At 34.6% G+C, this 16,817-nt stretch overlaps 1 protein-coding gene across 1 annotated transcript in view; it reads left to right on the top strand.

The window, feature by feature from the left end:
* The first annotated feature begins 11,188 nt into the window (after nucleotides 1–11,188).
* LOC149244560 (cytochrome P450 85A1-like) overlaps nucleotides 11,189–16,817 on the top strand; it is a 51,016-nt gene continuing 45,387 nt past the window's right edge. Inside the window, exons 1-8 of the mRNA XM_089371585.1 lie at nucleotides 11,189–11,367; nucleotides 11,725–12,052; nucleotides 12,129–12,278; nucleotides 12,893–13,150; nucleotides 13,234–13,468; nucleotides 13,570–13,676; nucleotides 13,770–13,891; nucleotides 13,985–14,017. Coding sequence (XP_089227711.1) covers nucleotides 11,189–11,367; nucleotides 11,725–12,052; nucleotides 12,129–12,278; nucleotides 12,893–13,150; nucleotides 13,234–13,468; nucleotides 13,570–13,676; nucleotides 13,770–13,891; nucleotides 13,985–14,017 — 1,412 coding nt within the window. The remainder of the gene's footprint in view (nucleotides 11,368–11,724; nucleotides 12,053–12,128; nucleotides 12,279–12,892; nucleotides 13,151–13,233; nucleotides 13,469–13,569; nucleotides 13,677–13,769; nucleotides 13,892–13,984; nucleotides 14,018–16,817) is intronic.

Genomic DNA, 16,817 nt, shown 5'->3' on the forward strand with positions numbered 1-16,817 from the left:
CTTGTTTTCATGCACACACAATTAACAATAATCTATATATCCAGAAATAAACCCTAATAGTGTAGATTTTCATAATTTTAAATATAATTTTATCAAATCTGTTGTGATGAATTGTCTAGTGGAATATCTATGGTAGTTTATGGATCATATTGGTATTAAAGCAATTTTATTTAGGTATATTGTGGAAATTTGTAGGGGATCTATATCGATTAAGTCAAAATTCAAAAAACCCTAGTCATGGCCGACGAATCTACGAACAACCCTTGTCATCCTACAAAGGAAAGGTTTTCATGACTGGAAGCACAAGTTAGAGACATAATCCATAATTCATAATGTGAATCTCCTCATGTTAACCCTAAGAAATAATCTTGGGCTATTCGGAGAAAATGGGGGTTCTAATGTAGAGGACAAATCAGAGAGGATATTAGGATATGGGGAAGCAACATAGAACAAGTCAAAGAAAGGAGTCGAAAGAGATCAACCTAGTTCGGGTGTCATGAACCATTCATAGTCCCCATTCAAACGAAACAAAGGTAGATATCAAGTCATACCAAGGTGATAACAATGCTTTAAATCTAAATCACTCGTTTTAGTGATTAGAAGTTTATTTCATTGTTCATCATATAGACGAGGAACATAATATTTCATTTGCACTATTGAAATTAGAGGGCCATGCCCTCACCTAGTGGGAAAGTCACATGAATACCTTGAGACTAAAGGGAGATCCTCTAGTTACCAAGTGGGAGGACTTTAAGACCCTTGCAAACTCACAATTTTACCCTATTGGGTATGTAAAGTACTAGTGGATCCAATGTAAATACTTTAGGCAGAAGCAAGGGCAGAGTGTACAGGAGTACACCATAGAATTTAAAAATATGGCCATAATGTTGGGTATCTCACCAAAGAATCCATATTTATTCCTCAATTATTTGGGGGGTCTACATAGCTATCTACGAAAGCAAGTGATGTTTTTCAAGCCTAGATTGGTGGATGAGGCTTGTGTACAAGCACAATACCTAGAGAACATAGGTCTCAAGAAAGGGAAATCAAGTGGATCGAAGGAGAAGGAGCAATAAGACACTTCTAAGGAGGGGAAGAAGAAGTGGAAAGGGGCAAATATAAAAAGACAACAGCCACAACACACCAATGTAAAGATCCCAACAAAATTGGCGTTTGATGATCCCAACTTTGTTAAGGTTGACACTTTGAAAATGTGGATCGTCGATCACCGATATGGCCTCAACCTGCCGACTGCCAATATTGCGGAACCTCTGATCATTGATTTGCTTGGTTGTTGAATTGTCAATTGTTTATTTGACCTTGAACCTATGATCGTTGATTGACGATATTTCTTATGATGTGCAATCGCTGATATGGGGGACCTCTCATGTGCGGGATCCAAGATTTTACCCATCAACATTTTCACCTTGTTTTTTGGTTTTCAAAGGGAAACTTTAATCTGTTCTAACTTTTGATTCCGAAGTCCATTTGGGGATTTCCATATACCGTTGGAAAATGTACTCTGAGAGCTATCTAATGGAGGGGGTCATATTTAGTTTTGAGCGATTCTGTGTCTTGGAAAATGGCTACAAACCTCTCTGCTCTTTTGCACCCTTTTGACAGCTAAAATCAAATTTTACAGTGAGAAACAACAATTTCCACTTTTCTTCAGAAGACTAATTGTTTTGTTAATCCTCTGGAGGATTATCTTTCTTATTTTTACCTTTTCCTTTATTCTTACGTCTTCGTTGGTGAGATTTAGATTTGGAAGATTGAACGACATCGATCTCAGAAGTAGAAGTTGTAGGAGTGGTGGAAGGAGGGATTGGAGCAGCCACAACAAGAGTCGAACTAGATGGTTTACTCGTCGATTGTTGGTTAGTTGAACCAATCACACCATCAATGACATGTCATTATTTATTAGGAGGTCGAGGAACAGTCTTGGAAGGTCACTGAGCACTTGGTATTTTATCATAAAGAGTGCCAAATTGGGTATAAATAATATCCAAATACTAAGGACGAGAAATTAGTTTCTCTTCGGTCACAACTTCGCCTTTAGCGATGTCTTTTATGATATATGGAAACAGAGACTTAATGAACCATTCAACTAACAATTGATCAGGAATTTTTTTTAACTAAACAAAATGTGTTAGGAATGTGGTGGCCAAGTCACTTAAATTGTCGAACGAAGCTCCTGGTAGTTCAATATACCACTTCGTTTCCATATTGGTGAGTGTGCATTGGAAAAGATTCAAACAAACATATTAATCATTGAGAGAGTTCAAAGAATGCCACAAATGATAAGTCATCACGTGTGTAAATGGGTCTTCTCTAGGATTTGCATTTAATTTAGGGATATAACTCGGTAATTTCATAGGAATAATCTGCCACCAAGGAGAATGAACAATGGGATTATTGGTGACCCTGGTCAAATCCGGAAATTCGAGAGTTGCTGCGAATGGAAATTTCCTATTGAGTTCTGGTGGAGGATACCCTGGGTAAGATGGGATGACTTGACCAACAGGTATATATATTCCAGGATACGGAGGATTTTGATAACCCAAATACACATAACCTTGCTGCCCAACTCTAGGATAATCTTTTAATTGAAATGGCTAGGATTCAATTTGTTGACCATAAGGTATTTAAGGTATAGGTTGTTCCTATGCCATACCATATCCATTTTGACCTACTTGAATTTGAGCAATGGTCAGACCAAGTGATTATGATTGTAAGTTACCTTGAAAAGGCTGGGTATACAAGGCTTGTGAAGCGCAAGATCCCAGTGGAATAGGTTGAGCCAAATATGTAGCCTATAAATGTTAGTTTACATTCATTTGAGCTTGAACAGGTTGAGATATAGGTTGTTGAACAAGAATCTGAGATGTAGGTGGAACCGTTTGAGAGATTAGAGATGAAGCCACAACCGAACAAGGTTGTACAAGTGTGGTAGGTTTCCAAGCATTATTAAACATTCCCAAATGCAGAAGACTCAAATGATTCTAAGCACTAACTTGAGGAGATGGAAATATCCCCGCAATAAGTTTCCCCCCTGCCGAAAGAGGAGGGTTATATGGAGGGAACTTCCCCGAAAGAGGAGGGTTCCCAATAGGAGGTGGAATGGGTTGTTGTAGGTGTCAATACCCACTAACACGAGGACCATCTTGCTTCTAAACCGTAGGAGTAGATGGAGGAGGAGGAGTATACTATGTAGCGCTCATCAAAGAAGTTCCTGAAGGAATTCTAGATGTAGATTATATGGGAGAGGTTCATGGACTAGTTGTTGTGCCAAAAAAGGTACCAGACAATGATTGGTAGCTAGGCAGGACATATGAGCCTCCATACAAATGTGTATACAGTGATGTTACAAAATTGGATGAAGTTGCAACATGGGTTGTCTCGGTCATGGTAGTAGATATAGCTTGAGAAACCATAACAAATTCAGGCATGGTTAACTATCTAAAAGAGGGTTTCCGAGGGAAACTAAAGGATGATTTGAAAGGAGAAAAACCATAAAAAGGAGCTTTTGATAGAGTATGAAGAGAAGGAAAGGGATGGGCCTGATAAAAATGAGTCGTTATTTGAATAGGAGAGGAGGGTTGCGGATCTTCCTGAGGAATTTCTTCGATACTCACAAGACCATGTGGAAGTGGTTTATCGTAAGGTCAAAGATATATAGGTTGTGGTTGAGTATGAGACACAGGAAGAGAAGAAGAAGGTCCTGAAGTAATAGGTGTAGATAACTGAGGTTCCTTAGGTTGTATAAACTCAGGTTGTATTGTCTCTTATTTAGTATAGTGAGGTTTAATAACCTCAGGCAATGAGATTTCAGGTGCTTTTGTTTTGACTATGTCAAACTCACTAGTTAATGGGGCAGTGATCTCGGGTTTAGTACTCACAGGAAAATATTATTTTGGTGGATCTATTTCAGGTGGAGGACTAAAAGTAGTATCTCCTGAAGTAATATATTCGGTAGTATGCGTCTCTTTATGCTTTTGACGATGTCTAGGAGGTGGAAGAGGAGGCTTATTTTTCATTCTATGCGAACGACATTGTGTAGGGTGTTGTTCTTCTGTGTTGGTTTAATAAATTTTAAAAAATAAAAACAAAAATAAATCAAAGAGGGTAATCTAGGCATAAAGGTTTACTAAGCAACTGTGAACTGCAATATACCACCTTAGAGAATGTTAGGCCCCTATACTACTAGTGTAACCCCTTATTGTTATTAGTATAACCCACTTATTATGTTGTTGTACCCATGTAGTGCCCATATTGTTACTATTGTGCCCCATAGAAGCCCACTATTGTTATTATTGTGGCTTTATATTATTATTGTTAGGTCGGCTGGATTATATTGTGACTCCTTAGACTCCTATATATAGAAAGGAGGTTTTGTCATTTCAATCATCCAAGAATTGTTCATTTATGTAATGTAAAGGAGGTTGCCCCCTCAAAGAGGCTAAATTCTAAGGTGTTGATCTATCTTTTCTATCTTTTCTTGAGCTGGTTTCATAACATTTGGTATCAGAGCTTTGGATTCTAGGGTTTCGCTGCTCCAAACAGGTCATCGTGGCATTTTCGCTATAACTTTTTTTCTGTGACGTTTCAGAAGTCGCAAAAAAAACCCATTTGAGAAGAAATCACGCTGAACCTTGGGTCCGAATTTCAGAGCTTTTAGCGTGATATTTTCGGAGATATGATCTGAGGAAGTTGGTCTTTTTGCAGACTCCTGAATTACACTCAAAACAGGTGACCTGGGGAAAATCGTCATAACTTTCTTTCTGAGCATCGGATTGAAATTTCGCAAGAAGGTACAGAAAGAGGACGGACTGTAGTTTTATTTTATATATTTTTTCAGAGTCAAATCTTGAAACAGTGACACGTGGCACTTCATACGAGTTCGCTCTAATGAACTAGTCTACAATCAGGTCACTGCGGGAGATTGTGTATAACTCTTTCTTGGAGAATCCAATTTGGATCAGACTAGTGGCATTGGAAAGAGGACACAGAAGGCTACTACATGTTGCAATTTCAGAACTTAAAGATCTAAAAGTACAGAGTTACAGTCGTTTCAAGGTCGAGCTCCTAAAATCAAGAAAAAGCAAGATGAGGAAGTTTGATGGCAAGGATCCGGTAAATTGGATACTTCATATGGAGCAATATTTTGATCTACATGGTGTAAAACTGTTACAAAAGGTATGTATTGCATCTTCATATTTAGAACCAGATCAATTTTTATGGTACAAAGGGCTTTGTTCTCGTAAACAACTTGTTACATGGTCAATTTTCATGGAGGAAATGATAGCACATTATGAGGATACAAAGAGCAACACCACAACAATTGGAAAGAGTAAAAGGGCTTTGTGACATAGTGGAAAGAAAAATTATGGAAACCAAGAAGCGTACCCCTCACAACTATAAAGATGGAAGTGTTGTTTCTCCTAGCCTTCCACAACCTACAAAGGTTACACCACAACAATTGGAAGAAAAAAGAGAAAAAGGGCTTTGTTACAATTATGATAGCAAATGCACTAAAGGTCATAAGTGTGCTGAGAAGAAATTATTTTACATAGAACATGAAGAGGAGGAAGAAAAGGATCAAGAAACATCAAAAGAAGAAGATATACGCCAGGACCCCACCCCAGAGAAAGAAGAAATGAATCAGACCATATCTTGTAAAGCATTGGAAAGAATTACCACTCCTCAAGCTCTCAAGATAGAAGGACATATCAAGAAGAAAAATGTGCAAGAAGTGAAAGTTCACATCAAGAAAAAAGAAATGAATCCAACCATATCTTGTAATTCATTGTTCGAAATTACCACTCCTCAAACTATCAAGACAGAAGGACATATCAAGAAGAAAAATGTTCAAGAAGTGAAAGATCACATCGAGCATGAAGAAATGAAGCCGACCATATCTTGTAAAGGATTGGAAGAAATTACCACTCCTCAAACTCTAGAGATAGAAGGATATATTAAGAAGAAAAAGGTTCAAGCAGTGAAAGATCACATCGAGCATCAACAACAAGTTCTCCAACTTTTAAAGGATAATGCCACTTCGGTGCAAAATCAAACGAAACAACAGGTAGATAAACATTGTAGTGAAAAATGTTTTGATTGGGTATTTTTACTACTACATCTCAAGCAAGCTATTTATGAGAAGGAAATGTTGGCAATACTACATGCACTTAAAAAATGGCGACCTTACCGAATGGGAAGACTCTTCAAGGATGAGGATGTGGAAGCATTGTTTTGTGCTATTTATATTATCCAACCAGATTGGATAAATGAAGCAAGGGATGAATGGAAGAAGGACGAAGAAGTATGGCCACTTATTCAAAAGTTGCAAAAGATCCCAATTCAAACAATATTGCCAGAAATTGAAGAGGAAGGAAAAATCATATTGGAACCTGGAGCAATCACAGAAACAAGAACCTGACAGCTACGAAATCAATCAATTTCAGAGTATCTCATCAAGTGGAAGAACTTACCCACTGAAGATTCCACATGGGAGGACAAGAATTTTATACAGAAGCATCAAGAACTACTCAAGTGTTGAGGACAATGCTTTTTGAAGGAGAGGGGCATGTTAGGCCCCTATACTACTAGTGTAACCCCTTATTGTTATTAGTATAACCCACTTATTTATTGATGTACCCATGTAGTGCCCATATTGTTACTCTTGTGCCCCATAGAAGCCCACTATTGTTATTATTGTGCCCTTACATTATTATTTTTAGGTCGGCTCTCATTATGTTATGCCCCCTTAGACTCCTATATATAGAAAGGAGGTATTTTCATTTGTATGATCCAAGAATTGTTCATTTATGTAATGTAAAGGAGGTTGCCCCCTCGAAGAGGCTGAATTCTAAGGCGTTGATCTATCTTTTCTATCTTTTCTTGAGCTGGTTTCATAACATTTGGTATCAGAGCTTTGGATTCTAGGGTTTCGCTGCTCCAAACAGGTCATCGTGGCATTTTCGCTATAACTTTTTTCTGTGATGTTTCAGAAGTCACAAAAAAAACCCATTTGAGAAGAAATCGCGTTGAACATTGGGTCTGAATTTCAGAGCTTTTCGCGCAATATTTTCGGAGATATGATCTGAGGAAGTTGGTCTTTTTGCAGACTCCTGAATTACACTCAAAACAGGTGACCTGGGGAAAATCGTCATAACTTTCTTTCTGAGCATCGGATTGAAATTTCGTAAGAAGGTACAAAAAGAGGACGGACTGTAGTTTTCTTTTATATATTTTTCAGAGTCAAAGGTTGAAACAGTGACACGTGGCACTTCATACAAGTTCGCTCTACTGAACTAGTCTATAATCAGGTCACTGTGGGAGATTGTGCATAACTCCTTCTTGGAGAATCCAATTTGGATCAGACTAGTGGCATTGGAAAGAGGACACAGAGGGCTACTACAGGTAGCAATATAAGAACTTAAGTATCCGAAATTACAGAGTTATAGTCGTTGCAAGATCGAGGTCCTAAAATCAAGAAAAGGCAAGATGAGGAAGTTTGATGGCAAGGATCCGGTAAATTGGATACTTCAGATGGAGCAATATTTTGATCTACATGGTGTACCACTATTACAAAAGGTATGTATTGCATCTTCATATTTAGAACCAGATCAATTTTTATGGTATAAAGGGCTTTGTTCTCGTAAACAACTTGTTACGTGGTCAATTCTCATGGAGGAAATGATAGCACATTATGAGGATACAAAGAGCAACACCTTCTTTAGAGCAACACCACAGCAATTGGAAAGAGTAAAAGGGATTTTTGACATATTGGAAAGTAAAATTATGGCAACAAGGAAGTCTACCCCTCACAACTATAAAGATGGAAGTGTTGTTTCTCCTAGCCTTCCACAACCTACAAGGGTTACACCACAACAATTGGAAGAAAAAAGAGAGAAAGGGCTTTGTTACAATTGTGATAGCAAATGCACTAAAGGTCATAAGTGTGCCGAGAAGAAATTATTTTACATAGAGTATGAAGAGGAGGAAGAAAAGGACCAAGAAACATCAAAAGAAGAGGATATATGCCAGGACTCAACCCCAGAGAAAGAAGAAAAGAATCAGACCATATCTTGTAAACTATTAGCAAGAATGACCACTCCTCAAACTCTCAAGATAGAAGGACATATGAAGAAGAAAAGGGTGAAAGAAGTGAAAGATCACGTCAAGAAAGAAGAAATGAATCCAACCATATCTTGTAATTCATTGGTCGGAATTACCACTCCTCAAACTATCAAGCTTGAAGGACATATCAAGAAGAAAAAGGTTCAAGCAGTGAAAGATCACATCGAGCATCAACAACAAGTTCTCCAACTTTTAAAGGATAACGCCACTTTGGTGCAAAATCAAATGAAACAACAGGAAATGTTGGCAATACTACATGCACTTAACAAATGGCGACCTTACCGAATGGGAAGACTCTTCAAAGATGAGGATGTGGAAGCATTGTTTTGTGCTATTTCTATTATCCAACCAGATTGGATAAACGAAGCAAGGGGTGAATGGAAGAAGGACAAAGAAGTATGGCCACTTATTCAAAAGTTGCAAAAGATTCCAATGCAAACAATATTGCCAGAAATTGAAGAGGAAGGAAAAATCATATTGGAACCTGGAGTAGTCACAGAAACAAGAACCCAACAGCTACGAAATCGATCAATTTCAAAGTATCTCATCAAGTGGAAGAACTTACCTGCTGAAGATTCCACATGGGAGGACAATAATTTTATACGGAAGCATCAAGAACTACTCAAGCGTTGAGGACAACGCTTTTTGAAGGAGAGGGGCATGTTAGGCCCCTATACTACTAGTGTAACCCCTTATTGTTAGTAGTACAACCCCCTTATTTATTGATGTACCCATGTAGTGCCCATATTGTTACTCTTGTGCCCCATAGAAGCCCACTATTGTTATTATTGTGCCCTTACATTATTATTTTTAGGTCGGCTCTGATTATGTTATGCCCCCTTAGACTCCTATATATAGAAAGGAGGTATTTTCATTTGTATGATCCAAGAATTGTTCATTTATGTAATGTAAAGGAGGTTGCCCCCTCGAAGAGGCTGAATTCTAAGGCGTTGATCTATCTTTTCTATCTTTTCTTGAGCTGGTTTCATAACAGAGAACCAATGATTTACGTGTGAGAAAGAATTATCTCCGAATGTTGTGTTTGGTGTATCACATTATACAAGGCAACCGACTAAATTATGGCAAGCCAAAAAGAAATAAAACAAAACAAAACAAAATAAGAAATTCTCATCGAGAAATATCTCATTATAAACTTCTCATCTGGGAATATTTCATTATTTAAATATAACTTTATACTATGATTAAAAAAAGTCAACCATATCCAATAGTAAGGTGCTCTATGATGGAACTCCCTGATGTGAAATAAAAAATTCACTGCTTTGTTAAGACACTCACAAAATAACAACAATAATAACTTATATTTTATTCTAACTAAATATCTGTAATTCAGTTCAATTACTAGTGAATATAGTTATGTATTTGAATTATAACTCTTTAATATTTGAATATAACTTTATACTATGATTAAAAAAAGTCAATGGTATCCCAATAGTAAGGTGCTCTATGATGGAACTCCCTGATGTGAAATTAAAAATTCACTGCTTTGTTAAGACACTCACAAAATAACAACAATAATAACTTATATTTTTATGAAAGATTTTTTTGTGTGTAAATCACATGATATTTCATTTTTCAACGCGTTTCGAACCAACTAGTGTGGTTCATCGTTAGAACAAGTTGAAGAATCAGATCTAGATTTGCTAGATCTGATTCTTCAACTTGATGAACCACACTGGTTGGTTCGACACGCGTCCACAAATGAAATATCATGTGATTTAGGCCTAAAAATCTCTCATAAACTTGATATGGATCACGGAAGCCTCAATTCAACAACTTATATTTTATTCTAACTAAATATCCGCAATTCAGTTCAATTACTAGTGAATATAGTTATGTATTTGAATTATAACTCTTTAATATTCAAATATAACTTTATACTATGATTAAAAAAGGTCAACCATATCCAATAGTAAGATGCTCTATGATGGAACTCCCTGATGTGAAATAAAAAATTCACTGCTTTATTAAGACACTCACAAAATAACAACAATAATAACTTATATTTTATTCTAACTAAATATCAGCAATTCAGTTCAATTACTAGTGAATATAGTTATGTATTTGAATTATAACTCTTTAATATTTAAATATAACTTTATACTATGATTAAAAAGAGTCAACCATAACCAGTCGTAAGGTGCTCTATGATGGAACTCCCTAATATGAAATTAAAAATTCACTGCTTTGTTAAGACACTCACAAAATAACAACAATAATAACTTATATTTTATCCTAACTAAATATCTGCAATTCAGTTCAATTACCAGTGAATATAGTAATGTATTTGAATTATAACTCTTTAATATTTAAATATAACTTTATAGTATGATTAAAAAGAATCAACCACATCCAATAGTAAGGTGCTTTATGATGGAACTCCCTGATATGAAATTAAAAATTCACTTTGTTAAGACGCTCACAAAATAACAACAATAATAACTTATATTTTATTCTAACTAAATATCCGCAATTCAGTTCAATTACTAGTGAATATAGTTATGTATTTGAATTATAACTCTTTAATATTTAAATATAACTTTATACTATGATTAAAAAAAGTGAATATAGTTATGTATTTGAATTATAACTCTTTAATATTTAAATGTAACTTTATACTATGATTAAAACAAGTCAACCATATCCAGTAGTAAGGTGCTCTATGATGGAACTCCCTGATTAACGCATTCAGCACGCATTCCGTTCCATCCGCAACAGGGCCATCTTCCGTGATAGACAGTTATTGATTTGATTCTCTCTACAAATTATTTATGCCGGGAAGGGCGGACAGAAGGCGAAATGGGGAATCAGGCGTGATGTTCTTGCCATTGAATTGATATTAGTATATAATGGAGGCGTCATGTTCCTTGCCATTAATATATCCCCAAAGACTTTCTCTGGTTTAATGCAGCCAACATTGCTGCACAAAATAGAAAAACTTGAAGCGACTTTGTAATTTATTTGAATTCAATTAAATCAATTTGCAAACATAATGGAGTGATCAGCACCAATTCCGCAACGACTTTCAATGGAGAGCAGTATGATGATATGGATGTTAGTAGCAGGGGCACTGGCAGTGTGGCATTTCGTTCTACGACCAAAGTGGAGCCCCAACCTGCCGCCTGGAACAATGGGATGGCCCCTTCTGGGAGAATTTCTCTCATTTTATCTTCAACCCGATGGATTTATAGCGAAACGCCGTGAAAAGTAACTGTCGTTTCCAATAATATTCTTAATTGAATATTGTATTTCTTTTGCCATTTTATAGAAGGCCATAGTATGAGATTAATAAATGCATGAGATTAATTCAACAGTCAAAATCCGTATCCGTATTTAGGGTTCTACTCTACCTGGAGTGGTAGTAGGGAGTATCTTTGATAGTTTGTGTTATTCTTTAGCGAGTTAGTTTAAAGAGTGTGTTTAAAATGTCATTGGGAAATATTCTTTATATTCTAAAAATGGGATGATAGGCAACTTAAATTTTATCAAATTATATGAATCCCTTTTACACTAACTAAATCACAGCATAATTGGATTTCTTTTAACTACTCATGTTTTATGCAGGCATGGAAATTTGTTCAAAACTTGTCTATTGGGAGATCCCGTCATAATTTCCACTGATCCGGATGTCAACAATTTTATTCTGGAGAGCGATGGTCGGCTTTTTGCTCCTGAATATCGGATCTCCGTGGAAATGTCAGTTGGAAAGAGGGCTGTAATGGCATTCACAAAAGACGGAGCTGATCACAGGAAATTGCGAGGAGCCGCCACGCGGGTCGCCGGTATTCCGGCTCTAAAACGCCGGCTTCTGTCAGAAATACAAAATACCATAGCCTCCACTCTCTCAAGATGGCGAGGAAAAAACGTGAATGTCAGGCATGAAGCTGAAGAGGTAGTTTTGTAGCTTTAATTTTCAACAAATATTATAAGATGGATCTTGAAGGTTAATTAGTTTGATTTGGATGCAGATGATGTTTTCACTCATCGCCAACATCCTGTTAGGTCTGAAACCGGGCACAAAACTGGAAAAGATGACACACGATTACTATATTATGAATAAGGGAGCTCTCAGCTTACCGTTGAACGTCCCTGGCACAACTTTCTACAAAAGCTTGCAGGTAATAATAAACATCTTTCGACACAAGCTTGAAGGTAATAATAAATACACGTAGTTCCGAATGAGATGATTTCATTGTTGTATATTTCAAATTTTTCTCGTTTGTATATATTCTTTATGATAACTATAATTTTAGTTTAAATTGTTTGGGAAAATTGCTTGTGATTTTTTTTCACTGGGTTGTTTTCTTGTTTATAAATAATCTTTATAATAATTATAGTTTTACTTTAATTTGTTGGGCAAATTGCCTGTGATTTCTTTTCGGTAAAGTGATATACCGATCTATTAAGGAGACATTTTCCAATCCAATGCCTCAACTTTTATTAAGTTATAAGTTTCCATTAAAAATAAATTAACACTAACCTAAAATTACAATTACAGTAAAAGCAGCAAAATTCCAACCTGACGTCAGATAGGTAACCCTGACTAGTTACCTATTTATCTGGATCTAAAAACAAAAATACATTTCATAACTGCAACAACGTTCATTCGCTGAAGCCTTCCTAGGATGCTAAGGCGATTCAATAGCTTCCCTTATTTTGACCCTTCATTATGACGACCCAAGTACCTGGTTATTTATTTAGCTTTTGAAGTACTTGACTTTTGGAATTGCAGAAAAGGCAAGAGATTTCCGACCAGATCAAAAGCATTGTCAAGGAGAGGAAGGAAATCTTGTCATCCTACGATTCATCAGACGACCTACTATCATCATTGCTGAAAGAGGCAGAGGGAAAAGAAGATGTGGATTTTGAAGATCGGATCGTAGATATCATTATGTGTCTTATGTTCGCTGCCTTTGAAACTACGCCAAAAACGACTGCTTTGACAGTGAAGCTTTTATCTGAAAATCCGCACATCATTCAAGAACTCAGGGTCAATATCTTCTACTGTAGTTTGTTTGGCACTAAATGAAATTTTACATTAAATAATCTCTGATGTCCACTAACATGGTGCAGGAAGAACACGAAGCAATAAGATGCACCAATGGAAATAAAGACAGTCTCTCCTGGGATGACTATAAGTCAATGTCGTTCACCAAGAATGTAAGTAGTCACATCAATTTGATTGATCGATTTATGTCAGCACTTTGTCAGACCCTAATGGCGACATCGTTCTTAGGTTATCAAAGAGGTGCAGAGATTAGGTATTGGAAGCATAAACGCGATGTTACTAAGGAAAACTCTCCAGAAAGTAGAAATGCAAGGTATCCAATATTGTTACTCTCTGAGTCAAAAAGTTGCAGCATTTTAGTACCACTGTTTTACCGTAATTTGATTATTTTTTATTTAAAGGATACACAATTCCCAAAGGATGGACGTGCATATTACTTCATCAAGTCTCCCATTTCGATAGAAACTACTACGAAGACCCTCTTACTTTCAATCCTCGACGATGGCAGGTGCGAGCTATGCCCCCCTTGCGATCTAGAAAGTAAAATTAATGTCATTTACTTGAATGCCTAAAATATAACTGGTTGACTTACAACTTTCAGGACCCGGCTACTAATCGTGTCCCCAATTTTAACTTTGGAGGTGGCCCTAGAAAATGTCCAGGATATGACCTCGCTATGTTCCTCATTTCAATTTTCTTGCATCATCTTGCGACAAATTTCCGGTAAGGATTACCTCTCCCTGCCACATAAATCATCCAAGACTCATGTTCTTCGGAAATTTTGATTTAAACACAATATTTTCTGGCGCCATGCAGATGGGATTACATTCCTTCCGATACCAAGTTAAGGTGGTTTGATTCACCGTTCAAATCAAACCTTGACTGCATAGTTCGACTAGAGGACTGGGGAAATTAGCCACTTTTCAAAATTATCTATAATTTTGGTCAAGCATGGTTGTTAATATTGATCTTTGCAATCTGAGAAAACTTGGTAAATTATATTTACTTTTAGAATAATAACATTTTTATACTGATATCAAATATATAATAACACACCATTTAGAATATGATGATATTTGCTATTGTGACTATTTACCTGATATAGATAATAAGCATTATTCAGAATAGAATGGTAATTGTGATGGTGACAATAGGTGACTATAATAGTGTGTCTAAGAATAGTATTGTTGTATAGTTATTTTTATTTATATTGTCAAATTTATTTCGATGAATTTAGGTTTATTTTTCATATTATTTAATAGTTATGGTTGTTTGAATTATTCATTAAGTTTTACGATAAATTATTATATTTCTCAGAAATGATGTTTAATTTTAAATGAATTATTCATTAAATCTATGATGAATTGTAGTGTTGTTTTATTAAATTTAATTCTAATAATTTTTAATAATTAAAAAAAATAGTGACATTTATATAAGTTAATTTTAAGCTAAAGTATTAGGTTTTATTATGATTATGTTATAATGGATATTTATTAAGTTTTATATTAGTTTTTGTTTGGTTGTTTATTGTAAGTCATCCTTAATTACATTTAATTTTATTTTATTGTACTTGATTATGCTTGAATGAGGTTCAAAATGATGTCTATGATTGATCATGTTGAACATTCTTTAAGGTTTATGTCTTTAACAGAGAATCTAGATCTAATAAGTTTCATTAGGGATCAAATCTATGGAGTTGTAAACATAAATAGCCATTGCTTATGATCCATTTCTAAAGTGGATCTATATTATTTTTGGGTGAAGTGAAATAAAGACAGACTAAACCCAAAAAACCATTCCACAAACATGCCTAAAACAAAGCCCCAAATCCTATTCCAAATATGAGCAAAGATCTAGGAGAGTGTGTTTAAAAAGAAAGTATTTTAAAAATATGGTGAATAGAAATTGGTAGGTTGGTACCAAACTTTTGTTTTCTACCCAATCATGCCCTTGCTATACAAACTTTGTGCACTCTATATATCTTTTATAGATTTGTCTCACTAGTGTTGATGCTTTAAACCTAATTTAAAGTACTTTAGCACTAACTTATAGGTATAAATTATATATTAAAATAAATATTTTATATATTAAATACATTAAAAGTGAGATAGTTGCTAGTTATAAAACATTATAAAAGAAATATATTGTTGCATGTTTGGTGTTTTAAGCCCAACTTATGGTGTTTTAACCCTAACAATAAATATAAATAATATAAAAGAAATATATACAATAAATCATATTAACATTAGGTATAAATTATAAAATAATATACTAAAAAATATATTATTATGATTGTGTCTATATAAAAGAATAAAAAAATACAAAAATGTTTAACCTTACATTTTCTTCACATATTGATTACATTTTTCATATATCGGTAGCATTACATAATTAATTGTTATTGCTTTGAATGTAAACATAGTAATCATTGATTCAAAACCTCATTATGAGCCTAGAAGTTTGTTTTGAAAAAATGAAATAGCCATTACTTAATGTGCATTCAATTATGAAAATATATAAAAATTTAAAAATGTTTAACCTTAAAATTTCTTCACATATTGACAACATTCTTCATATATCGAAACCACTATAAAATTAATCATTATCACTTTGGATGCAAATATAATAATGATTGATTGAAAACCTGATTATGGCCCTAGATGCATGATCCAAAAAAATTAAACAACCATTACTTATGATGCATTGAAGTCCATTTATTTTATTTTTGGGTAAAGTGAAACGATACTCACACAAAATCACCCCAAAAATCCATTCCCGAAATTGAAAAATAAATATTATTCCAAATATGTGCAAAGATATATAATAAGTTTAAAAGGAGAATAAAAAAATGGTTGATTTCTATCCAACTTTTTTCTCTGGAATCCTTTCCCTCCCAATGACCTACAAAATCTATGCATTCTATGTATCCTTTTGAGCTTGACGATGTGTATTTATTTTGTGTGTAACCTACTTTGATTCTTTAGACTGAATTTATAGTACTTTTAACTCTAATTTATAAGTATAAATTATATATTATAATAAATATTTTACATATTAAATGAGATTAATCATCAGTTAGCTCTAAATTATAAAATATTACATTAAAAAATATATCATCCCACATCTCATTCTTTAAACCTAATTTATGGTGCTTTGACCCTAACAAATTGATATAAATCACATTAAAAAAAAATATTGTCTGTATTAAATTGTATAAATTATAAAAGAATACATTAAGAAATATATTATTACACCTTCATCAACCCTTTAAACCTAACTTATAGTCCTATAAACCTAACCTATGGGTGTAATTTATACATTATAATAAACATTATGTATGTTAAATTAGAGTATCTATAAGATAATTGTAAATTATAAAATATTATAGTACGAATATCCATCTATCAAGCTCACATCTTGTTATATCAAGTATTAATTATTTTAATTTTAATTTTATTTTAAATCATTTGGTTGAATCAACATAATATTACGTCACATAACATTTTACAATATTGCTGCCATAATGGGTCTTAGAGCGCCTCTCACTGCAATAATTCCATACCTTTTTATCCCTCTATTATATGATAGAATTATTTTAGCAACATGCTAATGTGAGGCTTTGGGAGACTCTAAGAATCTTGAAATTAGA

This window comes from Pinus tabuliformis, chromosome 8 (genome assembly GCF_031772625.1).
Source record: "Pinus tabuliformis cultivar Carrire ecotype Pingquan chromosome 8, CPIR1, whole genome shotgun sequence".
Lineage (NCBI taxonomy): Eukaryota > Viridiplantae > Streptophyta > Pinopsida > Pinales > Pinaceae > Pinus > Pinus tabuliformis.